Source organism: Sciurus carolinensis, chromosome 8 (genome assembly GCF_902686445.1).
Source record: "Sciurus carolinensis chromosome 8, mSciCar1.2, whole genome shotgun sequence".
Classification (NCBI taxonomy): domain Eukaryota; kingdom Metazoa; phylum Chordata; class Mammalia; order Rodentia; family Sciuridae; genus Sciurus; species Sciurus carolinensis.
Window position 1 is genome coordinate 133009868 of NC_062220.1, and position 26575 is coordinate 133036442.

Below are 26575 nucleotides of genomic sequence, written 5' to 3' on the forward strand. Positions count from 1 at the left end.
CACTCATTTCCACATCCATCAGCAAGGTAAGACCACATAGGGCCAGTTACTCAGTACCTGCTCCACCCACAGACCACTGAAATAAAGTATCATGCAACACAAAAGGACTTGAGGTTTTAAATCAATGCACAAGGGATCTATCCCACTCTTATCTGTGGCACTCTTTTCAGTTCATGGAAGGTCAGGTTTTTATGCAATTCCAAGAGTGTCCATGAAGGCAACACTAGCTCTCCAGGCAACTGAGTCACCATTATCCACAGCTTTCCTGCTAAGACACTGACATCAACAGTATCTCTGGCCATTGATTTTCAAACAGCACATATATTTCAGAAAGGTATCATTTCTAAACATTAGGTACATTAAATAATTATTTGCTAAAAACAACAAAAACCCACAACAATCTTTCATTGACTGCCAATTCCACTAGCTATCAGTTTACTACAAGAAAAAGACAGAGGCAGTCTCTGCTGAGTTTATAACCTAATAGTATTTATCCAAGAATGTGGGTTTCCTGACTATTCCTTGGCTGACTCCTCATCCTTCCAGTCTCATCTCAAATGTGATCTCCTCAGAGAAGCCTTCCCTGTTCCCCCTTCTTCTAGTTAGTCTCCATAAATCACCCTTCATAGCACCTACAACTTGTGGGTTTATTTACAGACATCTCTTTTTAATGGATTAAAAAAACAGGTTTTCTGTTCTCCACGGAATTCACAGTGAGTTGCTTACCATCTCGACATTGTTGAAACTCACTTTGATTTTGTGATCCTACTGCTTCAGCCTCCTGAGCTGCTGGGATTACAGGCGTGCACTATTGCACCCAGCTCATTTATTGATTCTTGATTTTATTTTTTGCACTTTAGGAGTCTTGTTAAGGAAGTCAGTTCCTAAGCAAACATGGTGGAGATTTGGGCTTACTTTTTCTTCTATTAGGTGCAGGGTCTTTGTTCTAGGGCCTAAGTCTTTGATCCACTTTGAGTTTTGGGTAGGGTGAGAGAGAGGGATTTAATTTCATTTTGCATGTGGATTTCCAGTTTTCCCAGTACCATTTGTTGAAGAGGCTATCTTTTCTCTAATATATGTTTTTGGTGCCTTTGTATTTATGTGGGTTTGTCTCTGTGTCTTTTATTCTGTATCACTGGTCTACGTTTCTGTTTTTGTTCTAATACCATGCTGTTTTTGTTACTCTGGCTCTATAGTATAGCTTAAGGTCAGGTATTGTAATGCCTCCTGCTTCATTTTTCTTCCTAAGGATTGCTTTGGCTATTCTGGGTCTCTTATTTTTCATGATTGCCTTTTCTAATTCTATGAAGAATGTCATTGGACTTTTAATAGGAATTACATTAAATCTGTATAACACTTTTGGTAGTATGGTCATTTTGACAATGTTAATTCTGCCTATTCAAGAACATGGGAGATTTTTCCATCTTCTAAGGTCTTCTTCAATTTCTTTCTTTAGTGTTCTGTAGTTTTCATTGTAGAGGTCTTTCACCTCTTTTGTTAGATTAATTCCCAAGTACTCCTCTTTTTTTTGAGGCTATTGTGAATGGGGTAGTTTTTCTAATTTCTCTTTCAGTGGATTGCTTCATCACTGATGTATAGGAACACATTTGATTTATGGGTGTTGATTTTATCCTGTTACTTTGCTGAATTCATTTATTAGTTCTAAAAGTCTTCTGGTGGAATTTTTTGGATCTTCTAAATATAGAATCATGTCATTAGCAAATAGTGATAATTTGAGTTCTTCTTTTCCTATTCATATCCCTTTAATTTCTTTCTTCTAATTGCTCTGGCTAAAGACAAAACCCTCTCTTAGAATAAAAAATAACAAGGGTTAGGGATTTGGAGATGTAGCTAAGTGGAAGAATGCTTGTGTAACATTAGCAAAGCTATGGGTTCAATACGCAGTACAGCCCAAAAGAAAAAAATCCATATAGCATTAGGAATCAGTGTTGATAATAACCCATGTACAAAGCATATTGGATTCTTACATCACATTAAAAAATAAATTCCAGATAGACTAAATATCTGAATACAAGAAACAAAGTTTCTGTAATGAATATGGAAAAATATCCTTATGATCTAGAAGATGGGCTTAAGCCAAACAAAAGAACAAACCATAAAGGAAATGAATGACAAATTTGATTTCTTTAAAGGTACGTACTTCGGTTTAGCAAAACACTCCACAAAGTGAAACTCTAGTAGTATCAAGCATGTGCTAAGAAAAAAAATAAAAAATAAAAATTTAAAAACCTCATACTAATAAAACAGGTGAAGAATATAAACAGGTAATTCCCAATAAACAAATAAAAAATGCTCACTAGTAATTCATGGAATGGAAATTAAAACAATAAAAATTCCATTTCACATACCTGAGATGGGTAAGAATTTTTAAAATCTGACGATAATGAGGTGTAGGTAAAGTGAAGAAAACGTACACTGGCTCTCACACACACACTGCTGGTTAACCAGCACTGTTAAGAATGTAAATCTGTACAATCACTTTGGAGAATAATTTGGCTGTAATCTCAAAGTTTAAGAAGTATTTACTCTTGGACTCAGCAATTCCTCTTTTAGGTAAATGTGCACAAGAAGAAAAGGCAAAAGAATATTCATTACAGGGTAGGCATGGTGGTGCATGTCTATATCCCTACCTGGGAGGCTGAGGCAGGAAGATTACAAGTTGGAAGTCAGTCTGGGCAACTCAGCAAAACGCTGTCTCAAAATAAAAAATATAAGGGCTGGGGCTGTAGCTCAAGTGGTAGTATGCCTGAGGATACGGGTTCAGTATATCTCTTGCCTCTCAGCATATCTCTGTCTCAGTCTGTCTGTCTGTCTGTCTGTCTCTCTCTCTCTCTCTCTCACATACACACACACACAGATATTCATTGCAGAAAAGTTTGTAATAGTGAAAACTAGAAATAAGTTAAATGTTTACCAACAAAAGAATACATAAATATATGACAGTATATTTACACAAAGGAATACTAAACAGTTAATATGAATGAACTGAAACTATATTTATCAACATGAGTAAAACCAAAAACATAACATGGAGTCAAAGAGAATGAGTTGCAGAATTATATGTATATTATGTTGCCATTTATTAAATGTTCAAAACATGGAAAAATTATTATACATTGTTAATAGATGCAGATGTAGGTAGATATATGATGTAGATTTATGTCCATGTACATACATATACATAGTGTAAGTACAAAAACATGAATGAAAAGAAGGCTAACTCTAGAAAAGAGGACACAAATGAGATGAGAGCTTCAAATGTATAAATAATATTTTACATCCCTTAAAAATTGATTTCAGATTTTTAGGGACTGGGGTAGTGGCTCAGTCGTAGAGCACTTTCCTAGCAAGTGTGAGGCACTGGGTTTGATTCTCAGCACCACATATAAATAAATGAATAAAATAAGCGTCCAAAAACAAAACAAAACTGAAATAGGACAAAATAAGACTTTTGAAAGGAAGACTTATATTTTCTACAGTTTTTTATGCTTGAAATATCTTATAATTTTTTATTTAATTATAGATGTGAGGCAAGCACTCTACCACTCAGCTTCATCCCCAGCCCTTATTATTTCATTTTGAGACAGGGTCTCACTAAGTTACACAGGCTGACCTTCAGCTTTGTGATCCTCCTGTCTCAGCCTCCCAAGTGTTTGGGATTACAAATGTGTGCCACCACACCCTGCTACTTATGATTTTTTTTTTAAATAGACAAAGTGAAAATCTATATAGCAATCCCAAAGAATCACTAAAACTGTATTCAGTACTATAGGGAACAAAAGCCCCAATCTTGGGAAAGTAAATGGGGTTAGAACCAAAAGTTCTACATCTGGTGGGATATGTGAGGGAGGGAAAAGTAAAGATGTGGCTGATAAAACACACGGAAAAATGCCAGGGAAAAGTGTAAGAAAATGTCCTTACCAGTTTCTACAAACTCTAGAGCTGTGCATCTTGGGGAAGGAAAATCTCAGAAGTCCCCGAACAAATTTGAATTTCATTCGCTAATAGAAATCAATTGGTTTTTCCCATTCTTTGGTCAACAGGTGCTCAAGTCTGCCCTTAATGTTTACAAGATTATATGAACAGTGTTTTAGTAGTAAGAACTGTGAAAATGCCTTCTTCTACCTGCTATTGAAGTTTCTAACACTGAGATTCATTTTGAAAATACCTTATTCCAGTTGCTTGTGAAGACTGAAAAGGCTAAACAAGAATCCTGTCTTACTGATATTATTATGAACAAGATTGTTTCTACATCATTCAAATCAGTTTTGGCTTGCTGCTACACAAGTAGACTCTAGAAGCTTTCCATGGCGCCTAACAATGTCACACAGGTGTGGGGGTTACATCAGCCATAATCACTTGAAGACTTGCTACATCGGAATCCATACTTCTGCTACAGGCAGGTATGTAATGTACCAGGATTCTGACAAACCCTCCACTTCAATCTTTAAATGAAGACACTCACCTTAGGCTACAGCATGACCCTGTGTGTCTCTCCTCTCCCTGAAAGCAAGTCCCACTGCACTCCCTTGATAGTTAGAAAGATGAGTCTAACAAGTCCTATCAAACCCTACAGTCAATGCCATAGTCATGTTACTTTCTAACTTAGAAAGTGACTTAACCCTTTCCCCAAATGTGTCAGCCTGAGTTTCAGAAAATGAATCAATCTTAGGAACTGAAAGACAACTTAGATAACTTGTCCAAACGAGCAAATAAACGGGGATAAAGATAACCCCAGAGTGTATGCAGCAGAACTTAGTGGACACTAGGTATCATTGACTAAATCGGATTCAATTCCCAGGAGGGCCAATTTTACACAAGTATTTCAGAAATCAATTTTACTATTAAACAAAACACTATGTGCACTGATGTGTTAAAACAAACAAATCATTATGGATTAAAATACAAATCTCACATGAATTTTTAGAATAAAGTAATTTTTTACTTCCACATCTTAAGAGTCATATGCTCTTGAAGAGAATCAGGCCAGGCACAGAGGTGCACACCTGTAATCTCAGTGACTCTAGAGGCTAAGGCAAGATTCCAAGTTCAAGGCCAGTCTGGGAAACCAGCAAGACCCTGTTCAACACTAAAAAAGGTCTGAGGATTTTGGCTTAATGATAAGAGTCCCCCTAGGTGCACTCCCCAAAAAAGAGAACCAAAGAATGACCAGATTCAGCAATCCACTGACACGATGGTAAGCATGGTGATGACCATCATTTATCAATACTTACTGTATTCCAGACATGCTTTATCTCAGTTAGTCCTCATAATGCTATCAGGAAATTTAAATAATATAGTTCTTCCCAGTATGTACGGGAGGAAGCTAAAGATAAAATAATTTTCCTACATTTGCCCAGCTAGTAAATGGCAGAGTTGGTGTCGATCCCAGGCTGTGTGGTTTCAAAGCCTGTGATCTAAATTGCTACTTAAGCAGCTTGAAATTGAGGCACAGAAAATCTAATCAGTCTTGAACTGAAAGATACTTAAGCAAGTCCTGTATCTTTCAGTTCCTCATGTTTTCCCAGATGCAAAAGAACAATGCCCATCCTTTTCTTCATCAAAATGAAGTTCCAGAAGCTCATGGATACATACATGTGTGTTTACACAACACACACAAACAGCATCCTATTTTAGAGCTAAAAAGAATGTGGCTACACAAAACATGTACATGAGTGTTAATGACAATCTTAGTCACATTAACCAAAATGTGGAATTACCAAATGTCCACTGGCTAATGAACAAAATATGTCATATACACACAACCAACAGAATAGTCTTCAGCCATAAAAAGAAAATAAAGTACTGATATACGCTACAACATGCAAATATGATGTTAAGTTAAAGATGTCAAGTTCAAAATGTCATCCACATACAATCTCAATTATATGAAATGTGCAGAATAGGCAAATCCACAGAGCCTGCAGGTGGATTAGCAGTTGCCAGGGGTTAGGGTGTGAGGGTTCTGGGTTATGAGGAATGAGAAGTGACTATTAATGGGTTACTTTGGGGGAAGGTGAAATGTGCTCTAGTTAGGGATAATGGCCACACAACTCTGAAAATACATTTAAAAAAATCACTGAATTATACACTTTTAAAAGGTGAGGTTTATGGTGTGTGAATAAAGCTCAATGAAGTTTTAGAAAATATTTTAAAAAACAACTAGCCAAAGGAAATAAATGTAAAAATACTTTGGATGAAAATATCACAAACATATTATACTACGTTTTAAATACTATGCATTTCACGCTTATAAAAACACATTATATACACTGCACAAAAGTATGGCCTTTTACTACCTCTGTTTGGCTGCCATCTTGTCCTAGGAGAATCTTAATTCACTTCAAAGTACTTAACTCCCCTAGTTCCTGAATACCCAGTTAATAAAATGATAATAAAATGCAATCTAAACTTGCTGCTGACAAAAACCCCAGAGACCTGCCCTGCTTCAAAAGAGAAAGGGAGAAAAAAAAAAAAAAAAAAAAAAATCACACAACTACCAAGGGCCTACATTCAAGGCCAGAGAGGATAACAAGACTAGATTGCCTGATAGTGCTACCTTCCTATATTCTTTTGGGAGTCACCTATCAGAATTTTCTATAGTGAGATCAGGCAATGGAACAACTCTAAAGATATTACTTTAATAAAATAACCATCAATACCAAAACAAACCCTTACTTTCAGGTGCTGCTCAACGGAAAACATTATTCATTCTCACTTCAACGATACTTGTATATGGCACAATTTTTTACCCCCACTTTAAAGATAAGGAAACCAAGACACAAAGTCACCCAGTTAATGAGAGGCAAAATCAATTCCAAGTTCTCTGTTTTTTTGCCATGCCATGTTAACATTTTTCTCCTCATTCATCTTGGCATCTCTTTTTCACCAGATTAAAGTTGAGTCTGCTTTTGCAATATGAACTTGTCCCCCAAGAATTCTTCATCTCCCCTTTGCTTGTGTTGATTGGTTGCATTTGTTCCACCAGTCTCCATAAGAAATTCTTGCTTATAGTTGCACTGAACAAATGTTTTTGAACAAATACATAAATCTGGCCAGATCTCTCTCAATAATCTTTCATGAATAACAAATGGAAAGACTCAAACTCATAAAAGTTTTTAGAAGGATTGAGATTCCTTTTCCAGTTTCTGAAAAAGGTTTTAGAATTGACTCAGAAATGTTGTTACTGAACTGGTCCTATGAAATGATTTCTGGAATTGTCCAGTTTTTGCTTTCCAGATAATCAAATGGTGATTGGATATTCTAGATGGGAAACGCACAGGGCAAGACCTTCAGCACTGGAATCATCACCTTTCACACACATTCTGATATTTCCATGCAACTAGCTGTTTTTGAAGTTATTATCAGGGATTGTTTTCCTTCTTTTTTTCCTCCCTCCCCTACTGGAAGCATTTACCTCACACTTCTTTGTGAGGCATGAAAGTCTTTCACCTCTCTCAGAATTCCAGCAGGAAGCAACTACAAATGAATGAAATTACTTCATATAGCGTCACTCATCAAATCAGTGGAAGATCCAGGGATTTACTATACACTGCCCCACTACGGAGACACTGAATACCACCACACGGCCCAGGCAGTGCTCTCAGGATAGCAGTAGTGCCTAGGGATGAGGTAAAAGAAATTCTTGTTTCCCTGATAACTAAGCTTTAGTAGTTTTATTTTCAAAACACAAGGAAGACTGAGGTACTATAGTAAATTCAGGTCTTAATTTTCAGAAGGTGGATTTATTGATGAAGGCATTAACAACATTCCTGGATTTGTTAAAAAGGTATGTTCTGTATTGTGTGCATGTATAAATATATAACAACGAATCCCATCATTATGTTCAACTCTAATGCACCAATAAAAAATGTGGAAAGAAAAAAGTATGTTTTGTATTTAAATTAGATTTCTACACATTCAGTCCTTAGCCTCCTTCTCTGAAATGATTTTATAGTTGTGACCTTGGTCAATTAATACCTTCATGACACCACCCTACAAAGGTATAAGTGAAGAATTTCTACTTGATATGGACATAAAAATTTTAATATAGACACATCTCCTTTCATAATGCACATTCACAAATGTAACATCAATGAAAATCACTTGCTCTAGAAAATTTCCCTGACCTACTTCAGTTCAAAGACAGCACTTTTCAATATTTGAACTAAATGAATTTACATAGTTTTACAAGGGATGATACTTTCTCTAGGTAAAGGAATCATAAATCATATCCTCTGAGTTATAAGGAAGTCAGAATTCATTAAGCACAATAGCTTCATTTTTAAAAATGAGAAGACACCCAAGTTAAGATTAGCAAAGTCTTACAGATGTTACAGGCCTGGGTCTTGGTTCCTGACTCCTAGATGTTCTTGTAGATGGATGACACTTAACAGGTTGGTATTAAAACTACAGGCCTCAAAAATCAGAATGTATAAGACACAGAAGCTGTTTCTACTTTTAATATTTTACACCATAAATTCTTAACTTGTGACTCACCCTGCTGAGTTGATCCAATAACCTTTGGTTCTGCTCTGATAGCTCCTGGACAGCCCGTGTTTTTTCTCGATCTGCTTCCCGAAGATGAACTTGTTGCCTCTCCAACTCATCCTGTAGCTGTTTCACATCACTCTCCAACTCTGACACTCGCCCTTCCCACTCCCCTTCTCGGTTCTCAAATCGTCTTCTCAGTTCATGTTTCTCTTGTTCTAAGTGCTAGATGGAAAGTAAAAAGGATTCAAAAACTTAAAGAATTCCAGTCTTTTGTTTTCTTCATGCTCTTAACTTTTCCTCTCCCAGTCAGTGAGCACAACAAAACACCATGCCACATAGGACCAGTTGCCCAATTCACAGTTACATAAATACTCCTTTCCTCCAGAGCAAGGGAGGAGTTGGTTTCATAGGGAAAATACAACTTCCACTGGAAATACTTAACTTTTACTTTCCTTGGGCATGAGGTTCTAGTCTTGGGAATCCACTTGGAATTTAACAAGTCAACTAATCATCTGATGAACTATATATTTAGTAAACAACTAAAAATGAGTCTCATAACAAAAATACTCATTGCTTCTTAAAGGGGTCTTTGTGGGAACCATTGTATTATGCATGTCTTAATATCAGACTCTTATAATTACAGAATTTTCAAAGCTAGAACTCCCAAGATCCTTCAGATTAACTATTTCTTGTTACAAATGAGGCAACAGAAGCAGTTAAATGACTAGTTCAAGGTCAATTCTAGTAAATGGCAGAGCTGGGATTTGTGTCTAAGTCATATGACTAGTGCTCTAAATTACAGTTTAATATTTGTTTTGTATATTATGTATTTCTGTAATGCTGTATATTTCAAAATCATTAAGGCAAATTGGGGTCTACTAATTGTGGCCTATTAATAAGACTTGCATATTTATTTCTGGTCCATTCAACCATTCAGGGCTAAGTTCCTAGGGATATGGTGATAAGGAAAACAAACATGCTTCTTGCCTTTACGGAGTTTTCATTCCAATGGGAGAGACTGATAGAAGTGTGTGACAAAGGGTATGCAGGAAAACTACAAATGGTTTAAGTAGCAGCTCAATAAAAAAGGTCCCTTTGGATTGCAGGAAATATTTTGCTTTTGTGAGAAAAATATGGATGCCTTTCAAACACAAGTATGTTCTACTTAAAAAGCATGGTATATACAACAAAAGAGTGCACACTTCAAGTGAGTTAAAGTAACAACCCTCAACTTTTGGTGCTCTCAGAAAAGTTCTAATGACTGTTCAAAATACATCACCCCGAATCCCCACTCCTAAGACTGTGATTCGGGGGTAATGGAATGAGGTCTAGACATCTATGTATGAATATACACACAGGTATATGTATTTGATTTTACAGAAAATTCTGCTGCCCTGAAGGCTGGCACTGAGCACTGTGCCCTTTCAACCTAAAACGAGCACATACATTCTCCTTCAGAGCACTCGGTCATCTCTTCTTGGGCAGCTACACTCTTACTTGACAGAAGTTCTCAGCTTTCAAAATATTTCTGGAATGCTTCTTTTGGGAAGCCTCAAGGCTAGCTTATCCTCATGTAAGAAAATCAGTCCCATTGCTTCACATATGAGGTGTGTCTAAAAATGAGATTATCCTATTTCACCCTGCCATCTAATTCCCCTTACTTTGCTCTGAGTGATTTGTGAAAGTATCTGAAAGATAAATTTACTCCTAAAAGAGGAGTAACGATTGGGGGCGCTCAAAAGAATATGCTGAAAGATAAAAACAGCAATCCAGAGTTAAAATTCTGAGCACATTAGTAAAGAGTTTTCACTGAAAACTTCCAAGCTAACTAGTTTAAGGAGATCACTCTTTGGTTACTGCTATTCTAGTATATTTGTTGAAAAAGTCACATTGCTTTACTTTTATACATTTTAAAAGTGCTCAGGTTGGAGCATGTGGAAAAAGGAACAAAGGATGGACTTCTCACCAGCTTGAGAATTTTTGGCTCTATACTTCCCTGGCACTGCAAAACTTACAAAATGAGGATGATTTAGTCAATGTAGAAATTTCATAAAGACAGAATACACGAAAAAATGCTAACTGGAATACTAAAACTGTGATACTTGGTTTTATTGAATTTTTCCAAAATGAAAGACTGAGCAGAAGGCAGCATCAAGAACTCAGTAATCAGTGTTACTGAGGCCAGATAAATTAGGCTTGTGTTCTAAAAGAACAGAGAGACTTAAAAATATTCAGCAAACAGCTGCTAGAGAACAGCCCAACCAAGCAACTAAAACAATCCAATCCACGTGGGGGGAGGGGTTGAGGACAGGTGGTGCTGATCAGTCTATCTGTCCTTATGTTTCCTTAACAAGAGACAAACTCCCTATTCCAGGTTTCCCTACCCTTTGAGAAAATTAAGACTTACCTATTAATGAACACAGAGAACTTAGCCCTTGGTCTACTTTAAGAAAGGTTTCTCCTGGAATTATTTATTTCATTTTAGTGCTAAAATAATCAGCAAATTCTAAGCAGAATGTCAGAAAGCATAGAGGTCAGGCTCACCTATGCTCTCTCTTGTTTTTCAGGGTTATATAGTATTTTTAGAGGTAATGTCAAAATTGTCAAGGTCATCAAAATAAGGAAAGTCTAAGAAAATGTCACAGCTAAGAGAAGCCTAAGGAGACAAAACCTAAATGTAATATAGTATCCTGGAATGCCTAAGAAGTCAAAACCTAAATGAAATGTGGTATCCTGGATGGGATACTGGAACAGAAAAAGACATTAGAAGATGGCTAAGGGAATCAGAACACACCAAGGACTTTAGTGGGTATAATGTACCAGTATTGACTCATGAATTGTGGCAAATGTACCATACTAATATAAGATGTTACCAAGAGGAAACTGGTCGCAAAGTACAGTGTCTCTGTACTATCTTTCCAATTTTCCTGTAAATCTAATAAAAACAGTCTACTTAAAACTCCAAAAACCAAAAATATCATTAGCATACATAAAATAGGTCTTTACCAAATTGATCTCTGAAAAATTTAAAAGGAGCAAAAAAAGCTGTCACTATTTTCATAATTCCAGGATATGGTTCTTGGGGGGGGGGGGGGAGAGGGAGAGAAAGAACTGTTCTCTAAGAAGACCAAGCACTGAATGCAAATCAGTACCCTTGGGTTTGCTCCTCTAGGTTTGGTGGTGACTTCCAGATATTCGTCTTCATTCCCATTCTCCTTCAAAAACAAAACTACTACAATTATGAGAATTGGCAGGGGTGTGGGAAGGAAAATATAACTGAAGGAAGAGACTACCTCTATGGTAAGAGATGATCCACTCTCGGTCATAATAGGAAAAAAAGGGGATACTGTACGGCAACAAATATTTTAATCCCCGAAGAACCAAAGTAGAGAAATATAAGTTGGTTTCTTAGTTCAAATTCTGGGGGAAAAACTAGGGGAAAAAACTAAGGACTTGGTTGAATATGTCTGAAGTTCAAAGGGGTTTATAGATGCAAAAGAAACAAAGTCTTTAGAACTTAAAGCATATGAAAATCTGATTCAGTGAATATAGTCTTGTCAATTTGAGGCTGGAAAAACTGGCTAAAACCTAAGAGTTTTTCCAGTTATCTTGAACTCTCATTTTAACACTGAGAGATGTACCTCTAAACCATTAAAGACTTCAAACAGTATGCCTTAATTAGAGAAATGTAGGATTGAAATGACAAAACAAAATCTTGGGTTTGGCACGTAACTGAAGAGTTAATTAACTCATGAGTAAGTAGGAAAGAACTTGAAAATGGCTTGTTTGTCCTGAAGTTAGTTTTTTTTGTTGTTGTTGTTTGTTTTTGGTACTAGGGATTGAACCCAGGGGTGCTTAACCACTGAGCAACATTCCCAGCCCTTTTTATACTTTGAGACAGAGTCTCACAGTTACTCAGGGCCTCACCAAGTTTCTGCAGCTTTAAACTTGTGATCCTCCTGTCTCAGACTCCCTAGCTTCTGGGATTACAGGTGTGTGACACCATGCCTGGCAGGAAGGTGCCAGTTCTGAAGTAGTAAGGAAACAGATGGCACTAAAATAAACTTGTCTAATAGTGAAGCCACCATTCTCTAAGTCCACTCATTTTGTTTGTTTTTGAGATGGGGTTTCATTGCTGTTGCACAGGCAGGCCTGAAACTCATCATCCTCCTGTTTCAGCCTCCTTAATAGCAGGTATCATAAGTGTAAGCCACCACACCCAGGCTCCATTCACATTTATCTTTCAAACCACCTTTGAGAAAATGTGTTTGACTCCAATGTCTGAGTTTTGGGAAAATCATAAATCCTTCTCAAAGAAAGGGCTCTTTCTTTACTCCCAAATGTTTAATTTGATTGAAAATACAGTTACTATGTTAAACTTTAGAACTTTATCTAAACAGACATTCTAAAACCTAGGTTGCACAAAAACTATACTGTGGGAAAAACTCATTTGCAGTTACCAAATGAAATAGTAGGCTTGCTACTCTCACATTAACCTTAAAAGAATTAACAAGGGCTGGGAGTATGGTTCAGTGGTAGAGAACCTGTGAGTTCAAATCCCAGTACCACATGCACAAAAAAAAGCAACTAATGGCAATATTTTAAAATGTTCATATGTTTTAAATGTTTCAAATGTTAATATGTTTTAATGATGTTTTCAATGTTAATATGATTTGTAAATGTTCACCAAAAAATTAGAGGTGGGTACAGTGGGGCACACTTCTAGCTCTGGCTACACAGAAGGCTGAGGCAGGAAAACAAACTGTTTGAGCCCAGAAGTTCGAGGTCAGCATGGGCAACGTTGCAAAATCCCGTTTCAAAAAACAAAAAAACTTAGAATAATTTCATAATTTTCAACTATATCTAGAAGAATTAGCATAAATAAACTTGAAAATTTTTAATTTGGTTATTTTTAAAATTCTGGTAAAATACATATAATATACAATTTAACATCTTTTTTAAAAATATTTTTTTAGTTTTTGATGGATCTTATTCATTTATTTACCTGCAGTGCTGAGAATCGAACCCAGTGCCTCACACGAGGCAAGCGTTCTACCACTGAGCCACAACCTCAGCGTTCAATTTAACATCTTAACCATTTTTAAGTACGCAATAGAGTTAAGCACATCCACAATATTTTGCACTCACTCCCAGAATCTAAAAAATTTTTAACACTACTGTTCATCTGCTGACCTGCAGAGTGAAGATCTTAAATAATAGTTGAAGAGATTAAAACTTTTATTATTGCCCATCAAGCCAATTACAAAATACCAAGACTAATTCATTTTTTTTTTACAATAACACTTTTTGTTGCCATCAAATTTTAAAATCTTTTTCCCTTTTTGAATAAACATAAAGACTCCACATGGAAACCAGGATGTGTGTAATTGTACACTCAGTATTACTATGAAATCTATTGCTAATCAAACTGATACTATGTTCCTTTCAAGTCAGCTGTCTCTTCAAGTATCTCACTGAAGGGATTTCAAAACTCAAGTATAAATCTCTGCAGTAGTACTTTTTTACAGTCGTGTAACTGAATCTCTTTAGGAAAAAAAAAAGACATCCTTTTATTTCTAGACCTCTACTTCAAGGGAAATCAAACAATTCAGTTTATTAGGTTGCTTTCTGGCAGTCGCCACATAACTTTCACAAACAACTTTTCAGAGATGAATCTTGAGTTCATCAACAGGCAGACTGACTTAACAGGCCAGCTGAACCACAGGGCACTCACTTATTTCCTCTTTTTCCTGATTTTACTTTTGATATGCCTCTGGACTAGACACACAAAAATCTTATAGAAATGTTTGATTCCACTGATTGTTCAGCAGTAGCAGCAATATAAAATTCCACTAAGGTCAGTTTCAGGCCTTGTTCAGGTCTGTATTATTTTTCTGTACTATTTTTTTCTCTCTCACAAGAATGAAAAGAACTGGCAGCAATCAGTAACTGAGTAGCAATAGCAAATGCAGTCAGAAAAGGACAAGCTTGTCTCCACACTCCACTACTGTAGATGACAATCCCCCACCTTTTTTTCCTGCAAATCTCATTTTTAGAAATGCTAACATTCTGTACTGCATCTAAGGCTCTTTTCTAGTTAAGAGCAAAAAAGAATGTGCATAGCTCTGAAAGACTTTGGTCTAGGAAACTCAAATGTTACAGATACTTTAAAAGGTATTATATATAACACAGTTACAAGTAATAGGGTTCTCTATAGGGTGCATAAAACTGCACCCCTGAGACCCAGAACACAGAAAGTACAGCTTTTCACAAATAAATACTGAGGCGCAAATTAAATCCACTACCAGCGGTCACATTTTGAACCCCTTGCTGCTTTCTGCAATGGAACCACATTTCCTAATCCCCAAGTATTTGAAGGCTATATAAAGCTTCTTCAGGGGCATTTGTTTCCCATAACTTTGACCTGCCAGGAAGTTAAGACAAGGGCATGTGGAGACCTTAATGCCCAAACTGGAAAGCTTTAGGCTAACACCCTGATTAGAGATTAACTACTTCCCTGAAAACCTGGAGCATATCTTAAATGCTTACCGACTTTCTCATTTCTGTGTACAGACATCGCCTCAGTGGTGTATAAATTAGTCATACTGTAAGCTCTATTTTAGATGCTGTGTACAGTACATATATAGAACGGCAGTGGAAGCCATGCACGGACCCATTTGCAGTGAGCGGGGTGGGAAAGTCAGGTGGGTTCAATGAATACCTGAACTAATAATTAGAAACCCTCCATCCTACCTCCCATTCCAAATGATTTTCTTCGAGGCAGGGTGAGCATGGAAGGGGAGACAGTAAGTGGCTCCCCAAACTACCTAAGACTAGGAGGGTACCTGGTCTGCCCCTACTTCCCACCCATCCAGAGAGATCCTCACCTCCAGCTTGTCCGTCAACTCCTTGTGCATCTGCTCGTACTGCCGGCTCATGTCCTGGTTTCTCTCGAGCAGCGCCTTGCCCAGACGAGCCGCCAACACCAGATCCTTCTCCTTCTGCCGTATCACCGACAGCAGCTCGGGGTCCTGGGCAAGCGGCGGCTGTGGTCCGACCCCCTCGGCCGGCGGCCCGGGCTCGGCCTGAGGATGCTCCCCGGGGTCGGCGGGCCGCTCCCCGGCCGCCAGCAGCGCCAGCTCCTCCTCTAAAGCCAGTTCCAGTTCCCCAGGGCCCCCGGGGAAGGAGACGAGGGCGGCGGCGGCGGCGGCGGGACTCCGGACTGCGTCCCCGGCCGGCAGCTCCATGCAGCAGGCGCTGTCCGGCTCGGCGGGTGCTGAAGCGCGGCCGGCCAAGCCCAGGCAGAAGGCGGACATGGCCCGCGCGCGCGGAGCCCGCAGCGGTGCGGCCCGGCCGGCGCGCGCCAGGCTGCAGGGGGGAGGGGCCCCGCCGCGCCGCCCCGCGCCCCGCGCCGCGGCACGCGCCCCCCGGGTCCCCGCGAGCCCTGGGCGCGGCGCGCGCCGGCCCGCCCCTCCCCCGCGCCGGCGGCACGCGCCCCCGCCCCCGGGCTCAGCTGCTCGCTCGCGCCGGGGGAAAACGAGGAGTGGGGGGTGGGAACGGGAAGGCCAAGGAAGGGAAGGTTGAGGGACCGAAGCGGGAGGGTAGGTTGCGAGGAGGAACGCCGCCGCCGCCGCTGCCGCCGCCGCCGGGTTTTCAGCCGCCCTGTTGCTGCTGCCGCCGCCGGCCGGGCAGCGTCTCACGGGGCGGGCTGCGCTCCGCTGTCGCTGCGACGCTCGATGTCGCTGCTGCTGCCGGCGGCCGTTCTGTGCAGCCGCGCTCCATGTCCCTCGGCTCGGCGGCAGCAGCGGCGACGACGGCGGCTGCTGCTGCAGGGGCCGAGGCGGCGGCTCCACATCGCGCGCCGCGCAGCCCGGGGAGCTCCTTCCTGCCCTCCCGGCTCCTCTAGCTCACCGGGCCGGCCGCACCCCGCCCCGGGTTTCCGGCCGCGCCCCTCTCCCCGCCCCTTGCCGGCGCCTGACGCGCGCGGGCACCTGTTCGCCGCGCCCGCGCGGGATTCGCCAGCTCGCGGGTCTCCTCAGCGGCGCCCAGGTGGCGCCGGCCGCCGTAACCCCTGCGCTGCCTCCCCCCGCGTGGCCCGCTGCGCGCGCCGCCTGGGGGGTGGAGGCACACCCAACCCCTAACGGCCTCGGGCACGGCCACGCCCCCGACCGCGGCCCCACTTCGCCGCGCGGTGCGGCCCTCAGCCTCGCTCCCACCGCGCGCACGGCCCCGCCCCGGCACGCTCACCTCGGGGTGTGGCCTCGCCGGGTCCCGCACTCACCTCCGGCGGAGCGCGGCCCCGCCCCCTGCCTCGTTCCCACCCGGCGCGCGGCCTCTCCCGGGCCTCGCTCCCAGGCTTGGGCTGGGGCTTGTCTGCAGATGCCGCTCTAGTCTCTTAGGGGGTCTGTGGGTCAGCGAGACTGGGGACATTCCTCCAAGACAGGTGGCGAAACCCCGAGAGAGTCGCAGTCACGGAATCTAGGTCTGCGCCCCCACGAGAGCTAAGCAGTCAGGAGAGGGAGCCCTAGAGAGCAGGAGGAGGAGGAGGGATGACTTCGGAAACCCGGCATCTTAATGATGATGACTCAGGAATATGAAGGACCAGATGCTTCGGAGATCAGCAGGCGGAGAGAAAGGGTTCATGTGGAGAAATAACGGAAAAAACTGCTCACAGATGGGAATACGAAGCACAGAATCCCCCTAATAACAACCGCCTTTTTTTTTTTTTTTTTTTTTTTTTTTGGTCACTTAGTGTGTGCCAGGTGTCCGTACTAAGTGGTTTTTTTTTTATGCATTATCTTAGGTAATCCTCACAAGGACTTTATAAAGTAACCACCATCGATTTTCCCGTTTTACAGTGGAGGAAACTGAGACCTGAAATTTGGATCCCGGTCGGCTGATTCTAGGGTTCACATAGATCACTGTCCTTTACTTACTTCACATATGAATAGTCTGCAAGAAGATAGTAGTAATTTATGACCAAGATGGACAGGTTCAATCTAGAAGCAAAGCTTCTTGCAAGGATCAGAAGGATTGAAGACTCCCCTGGATAACTTCCAGTCAGTTCTTGCTTTGACCTCATTGGTGATGCTTTGTGTCTCCTATTTTCAGAAACAATTCCATCTGAAGTCAGTATTAGTCCTTATTGTTCCCTTTTCCTTTTGGATGACAACACATTTTTTAAGTCAGATCATACTTTGACTCTTTTTGTCTCAGTGAGGTGGAAATTTCAGAACACCAAGAGGCTGAAATGGGTCAAATTATTTCTTTGGTTCTTATTCCTTATTAAATGCAGAGCCTAAACTATATTCAGGTATCACAATCTATCCTCAGATGGAAAGTTAAGAATCCAGAAGGTCCTGAGCCTCAGGGCTGGCTTTGGAAAGAAGATAGACAACAGAGGGGTTGCCACATCTATCTTAGGGCTGAATGTGTGCACTTACCATGGTGCCATTCAAACATTTGAATGTTCTCACTTTTGTATTATGGTCTCCTCTGAGCAGAAATTGTGGGCCCTGGAGAGATCCAGTTGCTACCTCCTCTTGTCGTGTTTGAATCACACAAGGACAAGTTTCTCCCTGTCTTATATAAAGACACACATATGGAGGACAAACATGGTGCTTATCCAAAGGGGGGTTCAGTTTTGTTTATTTGTTGTTTTTTCCCTTTATGCAAACAGGCCGCCTGCCTTTCCAAACGAGACCTTGGTTTGACTCCCTTTAACTCAGTGGTCCTGATCTGTGAAAATGAACTATTAGCATGCTAACCCTACCTCCTAAATTTCTTCCCTAACAATTTTCCACTACCTACCCTGAGTAGGAAATGAACATTTCTTACTGTGGTTTTGGCCCTAAGCACTATATTCCTGTGAATGGCCAAAGGAGAATCAGCTTGTTTGGAAAACTATTTAGAATAATGATTCTTAAACTTTTTGACCCTAGAATCACTTCTAAATTCTTAAAAATTATTGAGGACACCAAAAAGTTTTACTTTACGTGAGCGTAGATTTTGGTATTTGTTTGTTTTTATTTTTTTGTACCAGGGATTGAACTCACGGTTGCTTAATCACTAAGCAACATCCCCAGTCCATGCTTTATTTTGAGACAGGGTCTCATTAGGCCCTCCCTAAGTTGCTGAGGTTGGTATGGAACTTGCAGTCCTCCTGCCTCAGCCTCCTAAGTCACTGGAATTACAGGTGTGCACCACTATGCCCAGCTAGCATATTGATATTTAAAGAGTTAAAATAGCAGGCATGGTGGCTCTTGCCTATAATCTCAGTGACTTTGGATACTGAAGTAGGAGGACTGCAAGTTCAAAGTCAGCTTCAGCAAGGCCCGAAGTAACTTAGCAAGACCCTGTCTCAAAAAAAAAAAAAAAAAAAAAAAAAAAAAAGAAGAAGGGTAGACTGGGTTTATCGCTCAGTGGTTAAGAGCTCCTGGGTTCCATCCCCGGTACCAAAATAAATAAATAAAAAATAAAAAGTTAAAATATTGTGTTGGGAATGTAGCTCAGTTGTAAAGTGCTTGCTTAGCAAGTGCAAGGCCTTGGGTTCTATCCCCAGTATCACACACACACACACAAAAGTTATAATATGGAAGACTTTTTAAATATTCCATTTAAAATATTTATAATAAGGATATTTTATGAATAATAATGATATATTTCCAAATTTTAAACAAATGAATGAGAAGGGTTACATTATTTCATTTTTGCATATCAAGAATGTTCTTTTAAAAATTTTTTTTTAGTTGTAAATGGACACAATGCCTTTATTTTATTTATTTATTTTTATGTGGTGCTGAAGATCAAACCCAGTGCCTCACACATGCTAGGCAAGTGCTCTACCACTAAGCTCGGCCCCAGCCCCAAGGATGTTCTTTTAAAAAATTTTTTTAAATATATTTTTTAGTTGTAGATGGACACGATACCTTTTATTTTTATTTGTTTATTATTACGTGGTGTTGAGGATCAAATCCAGTACCTCACAAGTACTAAGTAAGCCCTCTAGTACTGAGCTACAACTGCAGTCCCAAGGATGTTCTTAAGTGACACTAGTTTTCTTTTTCCTTTCCATGAGCATATGTGCATAACATGTCTACCAGTGCACTTGGTTACTGGTTTTAGTTTGGATCTTAAGTGTCACCCAAAGGTCCAAGTCTTGGTCCCCAGTGCTGTGCTATTGGGAGGTTGTAGAACCTTTAAGTAAAGGGAGATCTTTAGACCTTTGGGAGTGTGTCTTTGAAGGGGATTGTGGGACCCCCCCCCCTTTCCCCTTTCTCTTTTTCTTGCAGCCCTTGAGGTAAGCAGTTTTACCTCTCCATACGCTCCTACCTTGCCCATAGTAACAGAGCCAACTGATCATGTGTGGAAAACTTTAAAACTGGGAGATGAACTTTTTTCCTTAGAAGTTGGGTATTTCAGGCCTTTGTTGCAATAACAGAAGTCTGAATGTCTTAATTCATATTAGAGTATCAGTAGTATTACCCACTATAGTTTTTGTACCATCAATTGCAACTGTTCCATCAGTTACCAACTGTTGCAAATGACAACAGTTAAAAATAGTATTTGACAATTAGCATTATGATGAAATTAGTTTTATGATCATTACATAAATTAAAATTACTATCATTACAATTATTATGAAAATAGTTTTAAGTAGCCACCCCACCCCTGGAAATGCTCCTGGAGACCTTCAACGATCAGTGTGCCACATTTTGAGGACTGCTGATTTAAGGCCATTCAGACCATTGGTCAGCTTTGAGGCAATAGTGTGAGCAGGTACTTGCCTACATGGAAATTAGTACAAAGATTTAAAACTTATCAAAGGAAAGATATGACAACCCTCTGACTTCTAAAAAGCTTATTATATTTTTATTCTGCTTCATGCTAAAACAAAGCATTATTTTCCAAGTTCTTTCTATAACATATATCATTTAATCCTCACATAACCCTATAATGCCATTGTGTGACATCAATATGTACTAGTACTTTGTACTATGATCTTAGTGTCTTGGGCCTATCTGATTCTAAGATGCTAGCTTTGAGTTACTGTGCCTCAATTTCACATTTTTGACCCCTTCCATATTCTGTTAAAATATATTTATTATTCAATTGGTACGTGGATATTCTGTTGAACTTGAGCATGACCCGTCATAACAGATTAAGGATGTGTTCCTACATGAGCACTATTAAAACACTAAGAGCCCAAACATGAACTTTTCCTTCTTAGAAATCCTGGGGCTGGGGTTGTGGTCAGCGGTACAGCGCTAGCCTAGCACGTGCAAGGCACTGGGTTCGATCCTTAGCACCACATAAAAATAAATAAATGAAAATTTAAAAAAAAATGTTGCTTAAAAAAAAGAGAGAGAGAGAGAGAAAAGAAAAGAAAAGAAATCCTGGTATTTCCAAATGTGACAACCTCATCCAGTTTCCCCAAATTGTTTATTTTTTTATTAACATCTTGATCTGGAAAAAGCTGAAAAGTGTAAAAGACAAAACACTTCCCAGAAAAATTTATGTTTGAAAAGTCAAGTGTTGAAGAAATATGAGTTTCTGGCAAAATGTGTGATAAAATAGTTTTATGCTTGATATTTTCAATCAGCAGCAGGGTGTGCGCATGCTTGCATATGCATGCGCACTCATGAGTGTCTTCGGTTGTATATTTTATTTATTAGTCATGGAAATATGGAAGTCTCAAAAGATCCTGAAATGTCATCCAGAGCTTCTTCCATGTTTTTAGAGATGAGTTGATTCAACATTTTGCAAAATGTGATATATATACCCCTATGGTTCTCAAGTTGTGTTTTAGGGGAAAATCATTAACTTCAGCATCCATCCATCTTCAGCAGCATCCATCTTCAGCAGATGTCCTGTCCCACCTGGTGTGGATGAATGTCATCTTTGCTACCCAGAGGTAAGCCTTATCTTGCTCTTACCTGACACACAGTGAGTCTCTGACTCCTTTTCCTCCAGCTTCTGTTCCTTCCCACCATCACCCTGCCCAGCCTTTCTCTTCCAGGTAAAAGCTTCTGCTACAGTTTGGATAAATGTCCCCCTGAGACCTACATGTTAAAAGACTTAGTCTTTAGCCTATGGCCCAACAGGAAGGTGGTGGAACCTTTAAGACGTAAGACTTTGGGAGAGGAAGTCAGGTCATCGAGAGTGTTCCATTGAAGGGGACTTAGGGACCCCAGTCCTTTGCTTTCTGTCTTTTGCTTCCTGGCCTCCGAGAGGTGAGCAAACTTCTCCACCATGTATTCCCATCATGATATACTGCCTTGCCATAGGCCCCAAAGCAATCAGGCCAATGGGCCATGGGTTTACACCTCCAAAACTGTGAACCAAAAAACCCGTTAGTTGATTATCTCAGGTATTTTGTCACTATAAAAGAAAACTAACAAAAACTTCTCCTCAGGTTTTGCATAATACCCCAGGTCCAAGCTGCCTTGTTACCTCTGCCCATTATTTCCTGATGACCCCTGTTTTCGGGACCAAACCTGTTTCCCTCCCTTATGATTGGACATTTCTACTCTTTCCTCTTAATGATTAAGAGTATGAACTCTTTCTGGACTAGAACCCTAGTTCTGCCACTTAGGAGTTGGTTGATCTTAGACCTCTATGCCTCAGTTTCTTCATTTATAAAAGGATTACAGTAAGAGTACTTATCGAATTAAGTGGTTCTTTTTTATTTTTATTTTTATTTTTTGGTACTGGGTATTGAACTCAGAGGCACTTGACCACTGAGCCACATCCCCAGCCCTAATTTGTATTTTATTTGGAGACAGGGTCTCACTGAGTTGCTTAGTGCCTCACTTTTGCTGAGGCTGGCTTTGAACTTGTGATCCTCCTGCCTCATCCTCCCGAGCTGCTGAGATCACAGGCATGCACCACTGCTCTGGACTAAGGTGATTTTTAAGACAAAAATATTTCATATATGTAAATCACTTAAAGTGGACCCTGGCACATGGTAGGTACAATGCAGCTGTTTGGTAAATATATAAATGCACAAAATAATTGAGGATTATTCTCTCCTTTTGATGTCATAATCTTTGCTAATGTTTATGTCCATTTGTTTTTCCCTTATCTACCAGTTTCCTTTCAAAATAAGTTTATTCATTTAAAAAATGAGTCAATTTAAATAAAAATAATAAACAATACAGGTAGTATCAAGTATAAAAAAAGTTATGGTGATATGCAAATGAGTAAAGTAAGGGTACAGTGAGTCATTGAGAGCACAAATCTAGGGTTCCTGGGTTTGATCCGCTGTTAAGTTGCTGTGTAGCTTTTTAAAAAATTTTTTTTAGTTTTTAATGGACCTTTTATTTTTTTTATTTATATGCAGTGCTCAGAATCGAACCCAGTGCCTCACACAGGCTCAGCAAGCACTCTTACCACTGAACCACAACGCTAGCCCAGCTGTGTAGTTTTGAGCACAGCATTTAATGTGCCTGGGCTTTAATTTCCTCATCTGTATGGTAAGAGGTTGTGCTGGATTCTCATCCCTTCCTCCAGTAAATCAGTGGTTCTTAACTGGGGGGTGACTACACACACACACATTCACTCACTCCCAGGGGACATTAGGCAATGTCTGAAGACATTTTGTTGTTGTCACAACTGAATGGGAGGAGGCACTACTGGCACTAACTTGGTAGAGGCTAGGGGTGCTGTTAAACATCTACAGTGCACATCTCAGCCTCTCACAACAGGATTATAGGGCCCTAAATGTCAGTTGTATCAAGGTCAAGAAACTCTGATTAAAACAAGCTTCTCTGGTGCACACTGTAATCGCAGCAGCTCAGGAGGCTTGGGGCAGGAGGATTGCAAGTTCAAGGATAGCCTCAGCAATTTAATGAAACTCTGTGTCAGAATAGAAAGAACTGGGGATATAACTTAATGGTAAATTGCCCTTGGGTTCAATCCCCAGTGCCAAACAACAGCAACAACAACAACAAAAATATAAATGGACTTGCTCTTGTTTGAACCTTGAATGTCACCCAAAGTCCTAAGGGATTGGTCTCCAGGGAAGTGCTATTGAGAGGTGGTGGAACCTTTAAGAGGTGGAACCTAGTAAGAGGTCTTTAGGTGATTGGAAGTGTGCCTTTGAAGGTGATTGTGGCACCCCAGTCTCCTCCTCATTCTCTTTTGCTTCCTGGCCAAGACTAAACACTTTTACTCCACCCTGGACTCCATCACAATGTGATGCCTCACCACAGGCCCAAAGCAAGGACCTAGATCATACACTAGAACCTTCAAAACGGTGAGGCAAAAATAAACCTTTTTTTCTTTATAACTTAATTATCTCTGGTATTTCATTATAGTGACAAAAATCTGACTAACCTAGGGTTCTATATGAGAGAGGCTACAATGTGAACACAAGGGTGCTTTTGACTGCTTTCAGAAGTTTTCTTCTGGAAAAATCAACTCTTAATAGAGCCACACCACTTAGGGGAACAAGCAAATAAACAAAAAAACCCTTTCGACTGAGGGTGATGTCATGTACCTGTAGTCCCAGCTACTCTGGAGGCTGAGGCTGGAGGATCCCTTGAGTCCAGGGGCTTGAGGCCAGCCTGGGCACATATTGGGGGAAAAAGCCTCACCCTTCTTTGGACTGAACTGCTCCCAATATTGACTAAATTACTCCCTACCATACCCTTAGAACAGGGGTTCTAATGTTTTGACTGTTTCCATTGCCTGAAGTCATCGGAAAATAACCGTTTTACACTCAGGTTAGCTATTTTTGGTTCTTCCAATACCCACACCTAGAAAGATTTGTGGTTTAATTTTCGATGTGTTCACATTTTCCTGCTTCTTTTCAACGATCTTGGCCTAAACACACTGCTCATGTGTTTTGCTACATACATCATTCATCTGAAGCTATTTTAAAACATTTCCTAGTTTTATTTCATTTCAAGAATTTGCCAAACATTTGTTATATCTTGTTCTTTCTGCATCACATTCTGGCTTAATCTCTTGGCAGGCAAGTTATTTATATCTATTGATACTGCTCATACTAACACTGCTTTTTAAGCGAATTTCCTCCTGTTTTTATCCTCTATTTTTCTTTGTCAATTTCAGAGAAAACTGATTGTAGGAATAGTATATCATTTAGTTGCCAGGACAACTAAAAACTTTTATCCATAGATCAAATGTCTTTAATCTCTTTTTCTTTTTCTCATCTTTTTTTTTTTTTCTTCTTCTTCTTCAATGCCAGGGGTTGCCACTGAGCTACATACCCAGCCCTTTTTAATTTTAATTTTGAGACAGGTCCTTGCTAAATTACTGAGGCCAGCCTCTAAATTATGATCCTTCTACCTTAGCCTCCAGAGTAGCTAGGATTATAGGCATGCACTACCACACCCAGGTTTTCATAGTTTGTGTTATCATTGCTACTAGTACACTTTTTACTCTTATCTTTGTGGACTTCTTGATGTCTTCCTGTGATCAGAGGAATTGTACCTTTCTGAAGGGTCAAGACCAAATTGCCTGTCCTGGCTATGTTTTGTCCTGGGTGCTTGTGTAGGTGTGAGATGTCTATGCATAGTACATGCTCTGGGAAGATAATTGGTCTAATTCACCAGCAAATAATACTAATTTAATTTATATTTGACAACAATGGGGAGAAATAAGCTTTTATTGGTGATTGAATATTTTTACAACAAATTATTTTTTTAAGTTTCCCAAGTTTTAAGGAAATTCGGTGACTTATATAATCACCAAATCAGTTGGCCAGAAAATATTTGAGGAAGCCATAGAAGTTGGTATGGGCTTGGAATTAGCAGTATACAAAAATGTTAGGATTTTAGAACATTTTAGAAAACATGATCCCTAACCTCAAGGAGGATTCCACCAGTGTTTGCATAAAAGAGTGTGGTCAAACCGGGTATGTATTAGTCTCACCATGGCTTGTCTAGAACTCTGACTGTAGGAAATAGAATGCAGTGAATGAGGACATGATATCTAGAGTAAGCCCTGGTTTCAAGTCAGCACTTTTCCAACTACTGGCTGAATAACCTGGGCATATTAGTTAACCTCTGCCTGAACAGGCATTGTGTAAGTAAAAAAACCTGTTCGCTAATGGAGGCTTAAGGCCTGTATAGTGTGCCCTGTCCAGTAGGAGCTTGGTTCATTTTTATAATAAATGAATAATGTGTATAAAGCAGCACATTGCTGACCCAGCACTCACTCAATAAGATGTTAAAAGCAAACAAGCCAAACAGCTCCTTGACCTTAGAATGCCAGAATTATTTCACACTAAAATGGCCTATATAGTTTGCATTAACCTCTTCATTCATATGAACATATGTCACAGAGAAACCACTGTGCTGGATATTATGTGGAGGAAACAAAGATACACACACACACACACACACACACACTGTGATCCTTGTCCTTACAAAATTTATAATTTAGTAGAGGTTTGACAACATGAACAGAAATAACTATAATTATTGGCAGTACTGGAATTATATTAAACAGTATATTAAGTACCTTATAAATTATGCAATGCGTGTTTTAGAATTCAGAGAAGGAGAGAGCGCCAGACACGGTGGCATAAAATGATAACCTTATTATTACTGTGTGCTGGCAATTCTAAACAATGTCAGAGGCAGCATATCCCAGCTCTCCACCTGCCCTTCACCTTGGTATGCCTCTGACTTCATTTGACCGTGTTTATGTAAGAGAGCATGGTCAAATTGGATATCCCCTAGTCTCACCATGGCTTGTCCATTGCCACCACAAGAGAGTGAGCTCAACATGGCTTCCTGCCTGTAGAAATGCTCCTTTACTGGGCCAGTGTAAACGCAGGTGAAATGACCATTTCTCCTGGCTTCTCTGACTCCCCTCTGCAGCAAATCACATTGGGCTCCCTTCCCAGTCTAATACAGAAAGGGATTAGAGAGAGAAGCAAGCCTTCCTGATGGGTTTGGAAAATAATTGCATAGGAGAAAGCTGTGTGCATGTTTTATTATACATTTATATATACAGAAATCAAGAATTCTCAGTCTTATATTCCAGAAGACATATGAAATCACCCAATTAAAAAAAGACATGGCAAAGACTC

General features: G+C 40.0%; 1 protein-coding gene across 5 annotated transcripts in view; it reads right to left on the bottom strand.

The window, feature by feature from the left end:
• Window positions 1-16697, bottom strand: part of Bicdl1 (BICD family like cargo adaptor 1) — a 93358-nt gene extending 76661 nt beyond the window's left edge. For 3 of the 5 annotated variants that reach the window (XR_007109879.1, XM_047561901.1, XM_047561899.1), the window contains exons 1-2: window positions 15402-16697; window positions 8521-8736 (exon numbers count right to left, since the gene is read on the bottom strand). Coding sequence is in view for 4 of the 5 variants with exons in the window: in XM_047561901.1 (XP_047417857.1) it covers window positions 8521-8736; window positions 15402-15830 (645 nt within the window). In the remaining variant the exon portion in view is untranslated. The remainder of the gene's footprint in view (window positions 1-8520; window positions 8737-15401) is intronic. The other 2 variants (XM_047561903.1, XM_047561900.1) reach the window with 1 other exon arrangement.
• Between the last annotated feature and the right edge of the window lie 9878 nt (window positions 16698-26575).